At 46.3% G+C, this 18,748-nt stretch overlaps 1 protein-coding gene across 1 annotated transcript in view; it reads right to left on the bottom strand.

Annotated features, from left to right (window-relative positions):
- Positions 1-18,748, bottom strand: part of ADGRD2 (adhesion G protein-coupled receptor D2) — a 739,028-nt gene that overhangs the window by 536,262 nt on the left and 184,018 nt on the right. The window contains exon 20 of the mRNA XM_073541421.1: positions 2,795-2,897. Within this exon, the coding sequence (XP_073397522.1) occupies positions 2,795-2,897 (103 nt within the window). The remainder of the gene's footprint in view (positions 1-2,794; positions 2,898-18,748) is intronic.

Raw genomic sequence — 18,748 nt, 5'->3', positions numbered from 1 at the left:
GCCCCGGCTCCTTGGTTGCAGACAGTCTTACCATGTATTCCTTCCTAATCTGTGGGTGTTTTTTGTACATGTCCTGTGTGTATAAGTAAGTGCTGTAATCTGTGTTGGCGCTGTATAAGAGTATAATCCGTAAAAGGTATGTTGGAAGCACTGCACCAACACACACATTCCAGAATATGTAAGCAAAGCATACTGAATAGTAAAATCAGACACTAAGAGCAGCTGACTGGCCGGGGGGCTCGGTGTCACACCCTCACTGATCAGACATTGCGGACCTATTCTAAGGTCAGCCAGCATTAAAGTCATGGACAACCTCGCTTGTGCACTTATTTGAAGCCTGCAAAATGATTTGGACTAGGGCCAGTTTTGTTTCCATATTACACTGAAAAGATCCTTTATGTTCCCCACGTGGCACCATTCCTCTAGACGCCCCTATTACTGCAGTGTAATAAAGCCATGTGCAGTAAGAATAGGTTCATATCGGCCCTGGTGATCTGATAATGAACCAGCAGTAGCCCAGCGGGACGTCTATCCCCCAGACTAGGAGTCCGCACCTTCACTGCTGTAGTCATTCCCTCTTGGACGCGATTTATTCGCATCCGTGTTTTTTCTGCAAATGCATGAAAACGCATGGAACTGCACCCTGATGAGGATTTGATTGGAAATGTGAAATTCTGACTTCTGGGGCAGAGGATAGGGGGAGAGAGGAGAGGGGAGGGAAGAGAGAGGAGAGAGAGAGACCGGTGAAAGAAAAAAAAAATGGGGTTCGGAGTCTGCGCAGTATGAAATCCACATGCAGATTGGGCGCGCAGGCATCCTGATTCAGGTGCATCTACATTGACAATCATATGTTTTTGCTGACACATATCAGGATGTCTGCAGATTTTTTTTACACCCAAAATTTGCAACAAGCTTCGTTTTGGGAGAACATGGAAAATCCTGATGCATCCTGATCCTGATGCAAATGCAGGTCCGTTCCTCCCTATGTTAAGTATAGAGATGTAATCTGGATCAGGATTGCTACGCATCACAACGCACAGTACCAAAACACCAGCCCCACTCGTGCAGCCCCTAACCATGTGCCCCCATGTCATATACATGCTCCCAATACATTTTATTATCATTAGCACACTGTAACACAGGGCACAAGCCCTTCTAGTGAGGCTGGAAAGATCACTGTATGACAGAGCAGCATGCGGGCATAGTCTAGATTATGTCTGCAGTCTGTTCCCATACAGCTTCATCACTTTCCCGTACAGCACATCCCTCACTTCCGAGCATCAGTGCCGCAACACGGATCCCTGCACACGGACCCGTGTTCTCCTGGATCCGTGCTCCATAGAGCTCCATGTTAATTCCAGACGTGTAGCCGCGGATCCGTGCGTCTCCCTGTGCCTGCGTGTTTTTTAGATGACACAAAACTGCAACAAGTTGCATTTTTGTGCATCTGATAAAATGTGCAGACTTGCGGATCTGTGGGAAAACGGTGACAACTGGATGCACAGTCCCATCTGTCACCACTGAAAGTCAATGGAGATGAAAACGGATCCGTGTGCAGCCAAAATATGCAAGTGTGAAACCAGCTTAACCCCATAAGGCCATGTGCACACGGTGCGGATTCTGCTGTGGATCGGCAGCATATCAGGCTCTGCGGGTCCGCAGCAGCTTTAGGTGCGTTGTACAGTACCATTGTTTTCAATGGTAAACTGAAAAACGCTGTGCACATGCTGCAGATTTTTCCACGCGGATTTGCTGCGGGTTCAAATCCACAGCATGTCAATTCTTTGTGCGGAATCCGCTGCGGTTTCAAACCTCCATTGTAGAGGTGTGAAACCGCAGGGCTAAACCGCAGGTCTTTTTTACCTGCAGATTTTTCCAAATCCGCAGCACCAAAAATCATGTGTGCACATGGCCTAATGATTGGGGCTGGACCTAGATCTCTGCACAGTTTTACCTGAAATCACTTTATTATATTGCCTACCCCTAACCTCAGCAAGAACTGACGCTTCTCCCTCTAGTGTTCCTGTCCTGTGTGACTGTCCTGAATCCTCCTCATTCACTCACTGCTGCACTGCTGCTGATGCTGAGCTGAGAATAGTATACTATAGTATAGTATATGTGAGAGTCTACATGAGACCAATTTGCTGAGTCACTTGAGTTTAACCCCTCTACAGACACATGCCATATACTGTATGCCATGCATGCATGTCTGAAGCTAGGAGGAGTATATCACTTTAAATATTTCCACTCACTCCAGCACAGACAGCACACATTTCTCTCTCTGTCTCCTGACAGCTCCGCCTCCTCCCAGATGAGTCACTGCCACTGCCTGGCGCCAGAAAAAGAAAAAAAAGAACCGGCTCATTTACAGTGCAGAGCCGGCTCATTTCGTTCCCAGCGGGGAGCCGGCTCTTTGAATCGGATCATTCATGAACGACACATCACTAATCTCCATCTTGGAGACACACGTTTTATACAGCTCTCTACAAGGAAAGTCTCTTTTTACCTACTGTAACTGTGCATTATTCAAGGATTCAGCTGAGAATAAACCTTCTACTGGACCTGCAAACGTGCTCTTTCCAGTCGAGTTTAAGCTATCTGCGGACATCACTAAATGTGAGTAATGGTAAACAGACGCCATGGGATGGCAGTCCGAGCGCCCAACACTTACAGTTTAGCCATGAGGCAGAAGATAGATAGATAGATAGATAGATAGATAGATAGATATTAGTATAGTACTAAAGCTAGTGATTTAGGCAGCAGTTTTATTTTATAACCCATCTACAATACTGACCTTGTTTTTTTTAGCTATCTCGCTGAACATGAGTAATGTTTCTGCAGCAGCCAGAGCAAATATCAGATTCTTGTGGACAGTTGTTCTCTCCGATTTAGGAACTCTGAAATGGAAGATTGTTTAGTACACAAAACTTAAATAAATGAAACCTGCAGAAATTATAGTATAAAAAATCTTAGCTGCAATTCAGCTTAGGAAATCAGGTACTACAGGGTAGGCCATCTATATGGATACACCTAAATAAAATGGGAATGGTTGGTGATATCAACTTCCTGTTTGTGGTACATTAGTATAGCGGCCATTTTGAAGTCGGCTATTTTGGATCCAACTTTAGTTTTTTCAATGGGAAGAGGGTCATGTGACACATCAAACTTATTGAGAATTTCACAAGAAAATCAATGGTGTGCTTAGTTTTAATGTAAATTGCTACATGATGATGTGGTGCCCTCTTTATGCACTGAAGATGGCACATTCCCTGAGTTTTCCCAGCAAGATGGTGCACCACCACATTATGGGTGTCAGGTCCGAGCATTCCTACATGAACAGTTTTCTGGAAAGTGGATTGGTCGTCGTGGACCAGTTGAATGGCCACCAAGGTCTCCCGATCTGACCTCCTTAGACTTTTATCTTTGGGGTCATCTGAACGCAATTGTCTATGCTGTGAAGATATGAGATGTGCAGCATCTGAAACAATGTATATACTGGAAGCCTGTGCTCGCATTTCTTCTGCGGTGATGCTATCAGTGTGTCAAGAGTGGGAGAAGAGGGTTGCAGTGACAATTCAACACAATGGGCAGCACTTTGAACACATTTTATAAGTGGGCATAAACTTGTAAATAACTCATGAAATAATAAAGTTACGTCAAAACCAAGCACACCATTGTTTTTCTTGTGAAATTCTCAATAAGTTTGATGTGCCACATGACCCTCTTCCCATTGAAAAAAATAAAGTTGGATCCAAAATGGCAGACTTCAAAATGGCCGCCATGGTCACCACCCAAATTGAAAAGTTTCAGCCCTCCCATATACTAATGTGCCACAAACAGGAAGTTGATACCACCAACCATTCCCATTTTATTTAGGTGTATCCATATAAAGGGCCCACCCTGTACAGTATATATAAAAGTTGGTGATGATCATACGTCTTGAAACATAAATGCAAAATTATCAGTTTAAAAGCAACAAATATTATAGAACTTATTTGTATGTGTTTTGGTTTAAAGGGAGTCTATCGTTTTTGCTATGTAATCTGACAGCATCATGATGTAAGGGCAGAGACCAGTGATGGGTCACTTAAAGTGATGAGTGAGCATGCTCATCCCTATTCATTACTCGCTCGAGTATCGGTGTCCTTAGGATGCTTGATACGTAGCGAGAATTTTTTTAAAGTTCGAGCGGGAACTCGAGTCCCCGCCTCTCATGTTTGGCGCTTTTTAGACAGCCAATAAACACGTGGAGATTGCCTGCCAGTCACTGTAATACTGTAGCCATCTTGGCTACAGCATTACTGTGATTGGCTGGACACATAGCATCCTCAGGTCTATATAAGACCCATGAACCTATGCTCGTCACACTGTAGCCCAGAAACAGGCAACAAAGGGAGAGGTGTTGATGAGAGAGAGACAGAATTTTAGCTGCGTATTAGCCAGGGATTCAACCACTTTCAAATTTCTTTTAAGTACAACAGCCTGTCTTAAGGTGACTGATACTCAATAGTAATACTGCTGTTAGCAGCACTTAGGGAGGGATTGTGCTGAAGGGATTGTGTTGGTCAGGATAGTGTGAAGTGCACATTCTTTATGCAAGTGGACATGATGCTGATGGTGAGGGCAGAGTCCGAGGCCATGGGCAAGGTGAAACTGTGCCTGCCACAGAAGCACAACAAACACACAATGTTGTTCTAGCTTCCTGTCCCACTTTGCAGGGGAGCATGGAACACCACTCAAAGCCAAACCAGTGTGAAAAGTTTGTTGGATGGAAAGCAGATATTACTTTGTCACTCTAATCACTTTGCCAACACCACCCTCTCTTCCACATGGTCCAGTCTCAGTAGCCGTGATTCTGGACCACATAATCCTCCTTCCCTCCACCATGCCAAGTGACCGGAGACAAGTGATCCCACACTTGGGCACTCCAAATGTTAACATTTGCATTTATAGATTCTGGGCTTTCATGTTGTCCATTTCAAGTGGGACATGAGGAGATCGCATGTAGCAATGCCCAAATATTTGAGCAGCCATGCTCACAAGAAGGAGATGGTGGGAAAATGTATTTACTGTTGCAAGATCTGGATGATGATGAGAAAATTGCCGACAAGTGGTGTTGCACTCCCCAAAAAAAACAAACAGGCGGTCTGCGCAGCGGAGGTGACTAAACTGTGCAAAGCGCACCCGAGCACCAGGAAAATTGAGGGATAAATGGGGGTAAGGGATTGGGGGGGATTTGGGGGGAACCTCTCACTGAAAAATCCCTATATAGCGTTCACCAAAATGTACTGGATGGTGAAGCTACACTTTTAGGAAAAAATAGGGGAAGGGGATTTAAGGGATTAAAAGAAAAGGCTGTGAAAAGGCAGTTAGACACACACCACACAGTGCTGCAGCAAGAGGAGCTGCAGCAGCTGCAGTGAATGTGCGCTGCACTGTCTCACTAAGCACCTCACTGAGAGCCTGCACAGCACAAAAAATGAAACTGAGCGGGGTCAGTGAGGAAAAAGACTGCTTCTGTAACACACAGGGGCTGCTACAGTCGCTGAAAAACAATTTCTATCGCTATTAGATCCCGAGATCTCTCCCTATCTCCAACAGCAACCTATCCCTATCTGCTTTCACAGTAGAGTGAGGCTAAAATGGCAGGCGCAGCCTTTTATACTGCCTGATCACACCATCCACCCAGCTAATTGCAGCGCAGCCCCTAGCTAGCAAGTTTGGACGCCTCCTACCAAGCTTAGGGGAGTTACACAATGTTGTCAGCAATTCTTCAGCTCCTGACTGGCTCCACGGAGCGCTCAGAGGCTGAAGGATTATGGGATTTCCGATTTCCGATGTGAAAAACATATCGGAATCGGAAATCGGAATTCCGATATCGCAAATATCGGGCCGATTTCCGATATTTCAATATCGGAAAGCTCATCCCTATTCACAAGAGACCTGGTGGCCCTCTGAAAATAGTGGGGTCCACCTGCTGTGCCTTCAAGTTTCAAACTTTACAGTATTAATGCGAAATAGAAAATTTGCCCACCTCAGATGTATAAATTACATTGCAGTAACAATATACAAAGCATAGCTGTCTGCTGGTCTTACAAAAATGTTTAGTGAGGGCTGGATGCTGGCCCTCTGACCATAGTAAGGGTGGCCTGATGGCCCCTCTGACAATAGTAAGGGCAGCCTTATGGTTTCACACACATTGTAGGAAAGACAAAGTACAACACGAAGGGATATGGGCAAGGGAATCATACACTAGGGAAGGGGGGAGTGGAGACCTCTAGGCAGAGCTATCGTCACCCTGTCTGCCCTAACGTCCCTATATAAGTTCTGTACCTATCACCAAGCAGGATACCTAAACCCAGCCTGACCTTAGCAGTTAACCCTACATAGGGAAGGACGGACAGGATTTTCACTAGTCAATCCCCACTACCACTAAAGACAAATGGGATACACAAACAAGGGGAACATTTAGCTTGAGTAGACTCAGAGAGAAACACAGATGCCCTAGAAGCACCAAGTAGGAAGACAGCCGACTGCTATAACTCCAAGCCTCAACAGGGAAATGGAAATGGAAGTATTACCGGCAACTCTCAGCAGCTAGCTGGGAGTAATAAACACCCTGGTCAAATTGTGTCAACTAGAGCCGGGAGAAGTTATCACTTCTGCAAAATTGGGGCAGGGTCCTCAAAGCCAGACAAAAATGTCGGTAAGGTCTCTCTAGATACAGCAGAAAGGGGTACGTTTAGGTAGTTACCATGACAGTAATCTCCCCACTTCAATATCTCTCTGGTTTGCTAATCCACAGTTGGATTATGCTTCACCAACCAGGACAAAAATAGAACCATTGCAGTGTGGAGACCCTTCAGGACATAGCAAGGGATTATTTCATAATGTGAAGACCCCACCTGCAGTCTTATAATTATGAACAATCTGTGTCGGTGTTCTCTATGCAAGTGGTTTTGAGTCAATGGCACAAATAGGAATAGGTTTAGCCAAGGGAGAGAGGACAAAAGCACAAGTTCTAGCAAACTCAGCATCTACCACATAGACTCCAGCACCACTTTCTACAAACACACAAATTTTTTCAGACCTGCTGTCCTGATCTCAGTGTGGGTTGGACCCACACGCTTGGGGTTAATGTCTGGAACTAGTGCTGATGACCTGCACTTCTGGGGTTAAATGTTATGATCCCAGTGCAGGCTCTTACCTGCACACCTGGGGCTTATTATTGTGGCCTCTCCTTGGTTCTGGGAAAGCTTTTTATAGCCTCAGGAAACTCCAATCCCCGTCAGTTATACTTTCGCCCTTGGCAGAGTGTGTTGACCCCTGAGTGTGTTTGTGCTGTGTTCTTGTTTGCCTGATACTTTGGTTTCGACTCGGTCTGTTCTCTGGATACTGCTTGTTGGATTCTGCTTGGTACCTTCTATGTCTGTTTGGCTTTGACCACTGTCTGGCCCCGGCTATCCGTTCTGTCTCATCCCTGGTACTTTACTGCTATTTCTGTGTATGACCCCGTTTGTCTGACCTGAGTATTCCTGTAATAGTGTCCTGCCGATCTCTGGCAGCAGGATGCTAAGCCCCGCCCCTTGCAGTCACATGACCTTAGGTCCTTCGCTGCTTGCTAACTTCAGCGTTTTCAGGTCCTGTTTACCTGAGCTTCCCGGCCGTATCTGACCCCGGGCCCCTCTGCAGTGTGGGTGAGTCCCTGTTCAGCGGTGGCTGCACACCGGCGCTGACAGGACCGTGACACCTGCTCTCTAGCACCACCTCTGCTGTCAGGACAAAATGAGACTTGAAGGTTGAAAATGAACACAACCCTTGATTATCAAAGCTCAAGGTTCTCAAGCATTAATCGAGTTTCTTTTTGCTTTGGAATTACAGGACAGACCCCAATAAAATGTCCCTTCCTCCCACAAAAAAACCCACCCATTTTCTTGCCAATGTCGGGGGAAACATACAACCTGAATGCACCTCTGAACTGCATCGGTTCCTCTAACTCCACAAGTATTGGTTCACCCCCGGACCTTCCCTCCGACACCAGGGATATTGTACCGGGAAGAGGGCTCAGAAGGAGGCGGTCTTACCCATCTGTCTCGCAGTTGTCTATCCACCTGAATAGCCAAGGACATGGCAGCCTCCAATGACACAGGAGTCTCACACTGCTAATGCGTCCTTTAACCTTTCAGTGAGGCCCTGAAGGAATTGGCTTCTGAGAGCCGGGTCATTCCATTTAGTATCAGTTGTCCACCTGCGAAATCCAGAGCTATACATCTCTACTAAACAATTTCTCTGCTGAGTGCTATGCAGCCTGGATTCAGCAAAGGCTACACGGTCAGGATTATCATAGATAAGGGCTAGGACCTTGAAAAACGCCTCCACAGACTGGAGACATAGAATAGAATAGAATCCTGTCGCAGAATAAAAGCCAAGTGTTACACCGCTCCGCCATACTCACCCGGCCTCCGATCCCATGCCGCAGTCGGCCTCCGCTCCCACGCCGCAGCCTCTCTCCACCCGATGGCCGCAGCGGTCACCTGAGACGGGCTCACGACCGATGCCCTCCCTGCATGCTATGTGCATGCGCCATAGGCTGCGGCCGCGCCTCCTTTCTGCTTCTTATGCTCCGGCTGTGCCCTGACCCGGAAGCACCTTTTGACCAATGGCTGATCAGACGGGGCCATATCAGGCCGCTTCCCCCTGAGGGAGGCACCTGATCGTTGTGTTTCCTTGCACTCTGGCCTCGCTTCATCGTGTGCTCTCTGCTCCAGCAGTTCCGTTCTCGGCTGCTCTCTGCAGCAGCCTCTCAGTCCTGCTATCTGTGTTCCTGGTTCTCTTCCGCAGTTCTGCCTCCTGTGTTCCTGATTTCCTGCTCCAGTCCTGTCTCCAGTGTTCCTGCCGTCCTACTCCAGTCCTGTTTCCAGTGTTCCTGCCGTCCTACTCCAGTCCTGCCTTCAGCATTCCTGCCGTCCTACTCCAATCCTGTCTCCAGTGTTCCTGCTGTCCTACTCCAGTCCTGCCTTCAGCGTTCCTGCAGTACTACTCCAGTCCTGTCTCCAGTGTTTCTTCCGTCCTACTCCAGTCCTGTCTCCAGTGTTCCTACTCCTGTCATTCCTTCTCGTTCCAGTCTTCTGTCTCACTTCTTTCCGGCCTCCTGGTTCCAGTCTTGTTTTGTCATTCTTTACTCCAGTCTCACAGTCTTACTCCAGTCCATCCTGAGCCGCCCCTCTCGGTACCGGCTACTGTGGTATTCAAACTCCTGGGCCTGCTCCTAACGGTCCCTGTATAGGGGTCGGTTCCACCTGGCAGCTCGCCCGGGGCCCCTTGGTGCCACGGTCCAGAGGGTCCACTCCTGGGGTTTCCTGCTCCAGACCACCCACACTAACACCAAGGACTGAGGTTCCCCCTGCAACAGTGAAACAACAATTCCTACTTGTTGCTCCTCATCTCCAGAGGAGTAAGGATGAAGTTTAAAGTACAATTTGCATGCCTCATTAAACACAAAATACCTGTCCCTACCCCAGAAAATCTGTCTGGGAGGGCAATTTTGGGTTCAAGCTGGACCGGCCTACCCGTAGAGTCCCCCAAAATAGGAGTCTGCAGCCACTGCTGTTGCTGCTAATCCTCAGAATGAAGGTCGATCACCTCCAGTGCCAACCTCTGCAGCTGCTCTGTCAGCATAGAAAAGGGATCCATGAACCCAGCAAATGAAAAAAAAACCCACACTGAAAAAACACACCACAAAGGAAAAAAAAGTGTCAGTTTTTTTTTCTTTTACAAACATGAATGGCCGGTGATAATGTCACGCACAGTGTAAGAAAGACTAAGTGCAACACAAAGGGATAAAGGAAGGGAAACCAACACTATGGAAGGGGGAGGTGGAGACTCGTAGGCAGATCTATATAGGTTCTGCACCTATCGCCGAGCAATATAACTATACCCTGCCTGACTCTAGCAGTAAGCCCTGCATAGGGAAGGACAGGATTTACACTAGTCAATCCCTACTACCACTAAAGACAGGTAGTAAACACAAACAAGGGGAACACTTAGCTTGAGTAGACTCAGAGAGAAACACAGACATCCTCCAAACACCAAGGAAGAAGATAGCAGGCTACTATAGCTCCAAGCCTCAACAGGGAAATAGAAATATCACTGGCAACTCCCATCAGCCAGCTTGGTGTTATAAACACCCCGATCCAGGTGTGTCAACTAGAGTCGGGAGAGGTTGCCACTGGGTCCTAGAGTCAGAAGGACCAGGAAGAAGTCTGCAAAGCAAACTGCTGAGACCTTCTACTGTCAGATGCAGACCAACAGTCTGCAGCCTTTCACACACCCATGACAGATGGCCATCTGACAATAGTAAGGGCTGCCTGATGGCCCTCTGACAATAGTAAGGGCCGACTGGTGGCCCTCCACAAAACAGTGTTGGCCTCTAAATGGTCCTGAAAAATAAAAAAAACATTACTTTCAGAGTCCCTCCTTCATAAATTGATCATGCCTCACACACCACATATGGACGGATAAGGTATTAAAATGCTAACATTACATTTCCTGTTAAATGTTTTTTCACCATTGAAAGAAATATAAACGTGCAAAAACACGTGTGAACTTAGCCCAAGGTGAGGAGGAGCATTTTTTCTCCTATTTATTTTGCCTTGTGTACAAGTCATTATCATTTAACCCCTAACTGACATGTGCTGTACTAGTATTGGTCTGTGGGAATTGCGCTCCCGCAAACAGCAGTACTAGTACGGCACACCAATCACGCGACCTCACGCTGAGTGCCGCGGCGATCAGATGCGAGTGTCAGCTGTATGTGACAGCTGACACCCTGCAGCAATGCCCACGATTGGTGCTAGCACCCCTCTTATGCCGCTGTCAGTAGTGACAGCGGCATAGAGAAGTATCACACAGGGAGGGGGCTCCCTGCGCACTTCCATCAGGACATTGGAGACCCCCAGCACCAAGATGGCCGTGGGGTTATTCTGGGTCCTGCAGGGAATGTGGCTTGCGAGCACTGAGAGCAGGTGTCGGCATGCCTGCTTCCCTGCCTGTCAGATCGCTGATCTGATACTCAGCATGTTGGATCAAACGATCTGACATTATATAGTGAGGTCCCATCGTGGGACAATGTAAAAAAAAGTTTAAAAAAAAAAATTAGAATGTGTAAAAATATTTTTTTGAAAACTCCTACATAAAGAAAAAATATTTTTCCAATAAATACATTTATGTAAATAAAAAATATACCAATAAAATTACACATATTTGATAAAGCCGCATCCGTAAAGACCCACTCTAGGAAATATCCCACTAGTTAACCCCTTCAGTGAACACCGTAAACAAATAAATAAAAAAAGAGACAAAAAGCAATGCTTTATCATCATACCGCCGAACAAAAAGTGCAATAAAACGCGATCAATAAGATGGATGTAAATAAAAATGGTAACACTGAAAACATCTTGTCCCGCAAAAAACAAGCTGCCATACAGCTCCATCAGCAGAAAAATAAAAAACTTATAGGTCTCAGAATAAAGCGATGCAAAATAATTATTTTTTCTATAAACTAGTTTTTATTGTGTAAAAGTGCCAAAACATAAAAAAAGATATAATTGTGGTGTCGCTGTAATCGTACTAACCTGAAGAATAAAGCTATCTTATCAATTTTACCACACGTGGAACGGTATAAAAAAAACAAAAAGCAATTCCTGAATTGCTGGTTTTTGTTAATACTGTCTCCCAAAAATCAGAATAGAAACCGATCAAAAAAATTTCATGTGCCCAAAAATGATACCAATAAAAACGTCAGCTTGTCCCGCAAAAAACAAGCCCTCACATGACTCTGTCGGATGAAATATGTAAAAATTATAGTTCTCAAAATATGGTGATGCAAAAACTAGTTTTTGCACTAAAAAGCGTCTTTTAGTGTGTGACAGCTGCCAAACATAAAAACTCAATATAAGTCTGGTATTGCTGTAATCGTACCGACACAAAGAATAAAGCTGTCTAATCACTTATACTGCACGAGGAATGGCATAAAATAAATAAAACCTATTCTTAACATGCTGTTGATTTTTGTCATTCTGCCTCCCAAAGATCGTAGTAAGGCTTGGAGCACATTTATTCTGCACTTTGCACTGAGCGCTTACACCGAGGTTTCTGTGTAAATCTCTGAAATACGTGATTCAGACAGAACCTCCGGCAGAAGATTCCCTATAATGAGGCAGAAGGAGGCACTGTGGATGCCTCTGACCTGTGATCTGGTGGTGTCCGTCTTTTTAGGATTGCATAAAAGTGCCGTTGGCCACAGTTTTTGTAAATCTGCTGCCTCATTATAGTGAATGGGTGTCTTGGGGGTTTCATCTGTCACATCATTCAGAGATTTAGATGGAAAGCCCAAAGTAAGTGCTCAGTGTAGAGCGCTGGATAAATGTAATCCCTAACATTATGTAAAATGTTCCCAATAAAGCCACAAAAAATTAAGCCTTCACTCAGGTCCGTCACCTGTTAAAGGAAATATAGGGGGCTTCAACTTTACTGGTAGCACAAAGGCCCTGGAAAAGCTAAACGGCTGCACGCTCCCCAAAAAAATTCAGCAAATTCTGCGCTACAAATCCAAATGCCCCCTCCCTTTTGAGCCCCAGTGTGTGTAAAACAACATTTAGCGTCCACATGTTTGGTATTTCTGTAATGATAATTTACAGATGCGTGTCTCAAGAAGCATGAGCTGTACATAATGTACTTGATCACTATAATGGCAGTTTGCAATTTTCACTCAGCAACATCCACCTCTGCCTGTTTCTGGAAAATACCCATATAGTCAAAATTGTCACTACATCTGTAGATAAATTCTCAAAGGGTTATAATTTCCTAAATGTGGTGACTTGAGGGGGTTTGACACTGTTTAGGTAGATCAGGGACGCTCCAAACGCGACATGGCGTCCGCTAATTATTCCAGTAAATTTTACATTCAAAAAGTCAAATGGTGCTCAAATAGCTGTTTTCCTCCACATACTGAGCACTCAAGAGAAATTGCACAACAAATTGTATGCAGCAATTTCTCTTGTTACCCTTATGAAAATGCAAAATTTGGAGCTCAAAAAGATTTATCTGGGAAACGTGATTTTTGTTTTCACGGCTTAACGTTATAAACTTCTGTGAAGCACCTGGGGGTTCAAGGTGCTCAATACATATCTAGATATGTTCCCCAAGGGGTATAGTTTCCAAAATGGTGTCACTAGTTGGGGGTTTCCACTGTTTAGGCACATCAGGGTCTCTCCAAATGCGACATAACGACTGCAAATTATGCCAGCAAATTTTACATTCAAAAAGTCAAATGGCGCTCCTTCCCTTCCAAACCCTGCCGTGTGCCCAAACAGTAGATTTCCCCCACGTATGGGGTATCGGCATGGTCAGGAGAAATTGTACAACAAAATGTATGGTCCATTTTCTTCGGTTGCCCTTGCAACCATAAAAAAAATTAGGTCTAAAGGAATATTTTTGTGAAAGAAAAGTAAACGTATATTTTTTTCTTACACATTCCAAAAATTCCTGTGAAGCACCTGAAGGGTTAATAAACTTCTTGAATGTGGTTTTGAGTACCTTGAGGGGTGCAGTTTTCAGAATGGTGTAATTTTTAGGTATTTTCTGTCATATAGGCCCCTCAAAGTCACTTCAAGTGTGAGGTGGTCCCTAAAAAAATGGTTTTGCAAATTTTGTTGTAAAAATAAAAAATCACTGGTCAACTTTTAACCCTTATAACTTCCTAACAAAAAAAAAAATTATGTTTCCACAATTGTGCTGATGTAAAGTAGACATTTGGGAAATGTTATCGATTAACTATTTTGTGTGAATCTCTGATTTAAGGGCATAACAATCAAAAATGTGAAAACGGCAAAATTTTCAAAATTTTTGCCAAACTTCTGTTTTTTAACAAAGAAATGCAAGGCATAACAAAGAAATTTTACCTCTATCATAAAGTACAATATGTCAGGAGAAAACATTGTCAGAATCAGCTGAATTCGTTGAAGCGTTCTAGAGTTCTGACCTCATAAAGTGACAGTGGTCAGAATTGTAAAAATTGGCCTGGTCAGGAAGGTGAAAACAGGTTTCGGGCTGAAGGGGTTAAAGAACGCTTCTTAACTTTTTTCCAGTCAAATCCATTTTAACTGCGGTTTTGTATGTTTTACTGTCAGTCCGTAAAAGTGGCATAATACTCTGACAACATAGTTCTCAGCATCGATCTGGGATTCAGAGTAGCTTGCAGGAGTCTTCCCCATGCTGTTTCAATGCCATTACAGTGCTGTTTACATTGTTTTCAGCAATTTTTAGACCCCCTCCAGACCTCTGGAAGGGGGGGCTGGAAAAGTGTTTGAGTTTCCCACTGACTTCCATTATACCCATTGCTCGTGTTGCGCACCCGAGCATTACGATTTGCTCGACTCGAGTAACGAGTACCTGAGCATTTTAGTACTAGCTCATCACTTTCACTTAGTTTAATAGGTGCAGCAGTTGTGATACAATCATCGTTTTCTCTGCTGCAGATCTAGCAGAGCTCGGAATGCTGAGCTGTGTATATGGATCGCCCACCGGGGCATTAGGGTTAGGCCGGTGTCTCAGAGAGATGTGTCACAGTAGCGGTGACCCGGTCCATGTCCCTGGGCGTCCATGCAAAAGGGGTGAAACGTTGCTGAATAAAGTTTATAGGTGGACAATACGTGACGCCACCTGTGGTGCTCGGCCATTAAGGGTGTTAAGCCGACGCTGCAGGCAGATCCTCTGGGACACATGGTATAATGCAGCAAGATGTAAGAGCTCCCCACAGGTAGAGCTGTAGTCCCAGGGCAGTAGTAATAGGTGTTGAGGAAGAGGGTGCAGTGTTAGGCACAGAGATGTAGCAGTGCTGAAGGGGTTGCAAAAAGAAGGTAATGACACAACAGGGTGCAGTTTCCTTTACCTTTACTTTGTAAGTGCAGTCCAGGATCCAGATTACAGATGGAACAGGAGTTGATCAGCCTGGGAGCAACTTAGGAATCTCTCTATGCAAATGGGTTGTGTAGTCTCCTTTCTAGCGCTTATCTGAGGCACTTGCAGTACTGAGTTACACTGAAGTTCCCCTTGCTTGTTCTCTTTAGAACTCCCCTCATATGGCAGACAGCAGTAGCTGTTATGAGTTCATTTTCTCCTTCACCTCTGATGTCTGATGAACTCCCTCTGCTGGTGAAAGGAGGTAGTGAAATTGATCTGGATGGGAAGAACCTGCCATCTGAACAGGTGGAGTGTGATTGGACATCCGGAATTTCTGAGTGGATATAAGGCAGCCGACGCCTGGCATCCAGTTTAGTTCCTGTCTACTAAAAGCTAAGTTTTTGCTCTGTTATTTTTCCATGAGATTTTGTCTGTTTGCTTAGTGTTTGTGTTCAGCCTGCCCTGGTTGGGACGGGCTGAACTCTATTTTTGTCTCTGATCAGTTTATCTCTTTGCTCTGTCTTCAGAATATACCTGAGTGCTGATATAGTGATTTTGAAGTCTAGTGACTTCAGGGCCTTTTCTATCAGACGTGTAGGACATTATTTTTGGCAGGGTTTTTTGCGTGATTGCAGCCAGCATCTTTTCTGTCCTTTCCTATCTAGTTAGTTGGGCCTCATCATTTGCTCAGCCTGTCTTTCTGTCTGTGTTTGTGTTTTCATCTGTTTTTCACTGACAATACATGTTGGGGGCTGTCTATTGCTTTGGGGTCTGCTCTGGGTCAGTTTAGATTACCCCTTTCTTTCTTTAGGCTTATTTAGCTCTCCGGCTGTGATGAGGGGTCAAGGGCACCGTAGGAACCCCCCACGGCTACTGTTAGTTGTGGTGAATAGGATCAGGGGTCTGCAATCCGCTAGCTACCAACCTCTCCGGTTTTCTGGACTTAGCTTGTGTTTTTGTTTTTTCCTCCTCCGGTGACTCATTCATAACAGAATCACCAGCCATACCGCAGATTCTAGGGTACTCAATAGCAGGAAAGAATTGCGAAAAAAAAAGTGTCAGAATTTTTTTTTTTTGTGTATATTTTTTCCTCCATTTCTCTGAGGCCGTAGGGGGAATTTTTTCTCAATGGAGATTAAGCAATTGTCTGATCATGTGGAGCAGCTCACTGCTGAAGTGCAGGGAATTTCCGCCTATCTTGCTCATTCACATGCTGCTGAACCAAAAGATCCCTACTCCTGATGTGTTTTTTGGGGATCGGTCTAAATTTTTGAATTTTAAGAATAATTGTAAATTATTTTTTGCCTTGAAGCCTAACTCATCGGGGAGCTCCGCGCAGCAGGTTAAAATTGTCATCTCTTTGCTGCGCGGCGATCCCCAGGATTGGGCGTTTTCTTTAAAACCTGATGATCCAATTCTAACTAATGTGAATGCATTCTTTCAAGCCTTAGGGTTGTTGTATGATGAACCTAATGCTATTGATCAGGCTGAAAAGGCCCTGTTGGCATTGAGCCAGGGTCAGGATTCTGCAGAGTTTTACTGTCAAAAATTCCAAAAGTGGGCGGTCCTTACGACCTGGAATGATGGTGCCTTGGCAGCTCTCTTTCGGAAGGGTTTGTCAGAAACCGTAAAAGATACTATGGTGGGATTTCCTGTTCCCTCTGGTCTTGATGATTCTATGTCATTAGCCATTCAGGTTGATCGGCGATTGCGTGAACGCAAAACTGCATGAGAGGTGTTGCAACCTGTTGAACAAATGTCTGAATCTATGCAATGTGATAGAGTTTTGTCTAGGGCGCAATGTCAGGAGTTCAGAAGTCGTAATGTGACGGACTCAGCTCCTGCTGAGCCCATTTTTGAGTGGACCCTCTGGGTCGTGGCACCCACCCACCGAGGGCGAGCTGACCTTGTGAGAATCCACCCCCTATACAGGGAGTGTCAGGGGCAAGACCAAGGGGGTGAGCCACCACGACTGCTGGGACCAGACGGCCGGCTCAGGGGACACTAGACGAGTGTCTGACGACAAGGACGAGCAGGAAGCAAGACGAGACTAGACGTAGGTGCAAGGTATCTTCATTAGAATAACACAAGATCACATACAGAGAAAACAAGCAAAACGTGCAAGGTGCACGCGTGGGCACGCCAAGGTCCATAACATGGTACGTGCCAGATGGCACGCCTAGGCACAGGTAATGGCATGATGGCATCGGACTCCGGACTGCTGGCAAACCGACAGGGTCCAGGGATCAGGCTGCGGACGTCAGCTCCGGACATCAGGCCGTAGTCATCTGGTTCCGGACCTCTGGCAATGGTCGGCAGGTTCCGGGCATCCGGCAGGCAAACCAGGGTTCAGGCAAGGAGGCACGACAGATATCCAAGCAGGGTGCGTGTTTAGGGAACACGCCAAGGTCCAAGGCTAGGTGCGTGTGTAGGGGACACGCCAGGGTCCAAGGCTAGGTGCGTGTGTAGGGGACACACCAGGGTTCAAAGCGAGGTGCGTGTGTAGGGGACACGCCAAGGTTCACAAACGAGACAGGGTGCGTGTGTAGCCACGCCAAAGCATAGAATAAGACAGTGCGTATAGAGACACGCCAAGGCACAAGGTACAAGACAGAGTGCGTGTTGAGACACGCCAAGGCACAAGACAGGGTGCGTCTAGAGACACGCCAGGGTTCAGAGCAGGGCTGCATGCTAGGAGCTACGCAGGGACGCACACCTCACTGGCCAATGCACACGGCTGTAACGCCAGCACGAGGCACGACTAAGGCACAGGAGGGGGCAAAGGAACCTTCGTGCTAGGAGCCACGCCAGGTTCAGGGCAGGGTGCGTGCTAGGAGCCACGCCAGGGTTCAAGGCAGGGTGCGTGCTAGGAGCCACGCCAGGGTTCAAGGCAGGGTGCGTGCTAGGAGCCACGCCAGGGCACAAGGAAGGGCTGCGTGCTAGGAGCCACGCAGGGGGCACGCCACACTGGCCAGTACACACGGCTGTACACAAACACGTGGCACTTACCACGGCACAGGAGACGGCCAAGGGGAACCCACGCCGGGGTTCAATGCAAGGACAAGGCAGGGAACAAGGCAAGGAAAACAAGCAGAAACAGAGCCAGGTCAGAGCGAGGACAGAGTCTAGCAGCGGAGCGTAGGCAGAAGCCCAGAGCCGGGCCAAGGGAAGACCTTGGGACTAGACAAAGAAACGAGCACTAAGGAGAGGAGAAATGGTGCGTGTGCCAGGGAGCACTACAGAGCACCATAGGAGAGAGCGAGGCAGAGCAAGCAAAGACTGAGACCATAGGGAGGAACACAAAGCAAGGAATAGCAAGGCAGAGAACACAGGGAGGACTACAAGTCAAAGCATAGCTAAGGCGAGACATGGCAAAACAGGCGAGGCAGAGAACAAAGGAAGGACTACAAGTCAAAGCATAGCTAAGGCGAGACATAGCAAAACAGGCTAAGACAAAGAACAGCAGAAGGACTACAAGGCAAAGCAAGGCAAAGACAAACATGGCACGAGAGACAACACAAGACATGGCACAAGACAAGAGGCGGAATATGAGCACGGAGCGTGTGCAGAGACGCACTACAGAGCAAAGTGCAAGGGCACAGAATAGAGGGAGCAACCCCACAGACCCAGAGCCTTGCAGGGAAGCAACACAATAATCAGGCCCTGAGCATAGGAAGAGGCGGCCTGATATAGGGCATAGCACCTCCTCCTCCAGGTCAGGACCAGGGGAGAACTTCCGGGATTCTAGACATGACGAGATGATAGCAGAACCAGACAGTGCTGGATC

The sequence above is a fragment of the Dendrobates tinctorius genome, unplaced genomic scaffold, assembly GCF_039654945.1.
Source record: "Dendrobates tinctorius isolate UK_male_01 unplaced genomic scaffold, ASM3965494v1 ptg000120l, whole genome shotgun sequence".
Classification (NCBI taxonomy): Eukaryota; Metazoa; Chordata; class Amphibia; order Anura; family Dendrobatidae; genus Dendrobates; species Dendrobates tinctorius.
Note: the sequence above shows the minus strand (reverse complement) of the source record. Positions and strands in the feature narration are given on the sequence as shown.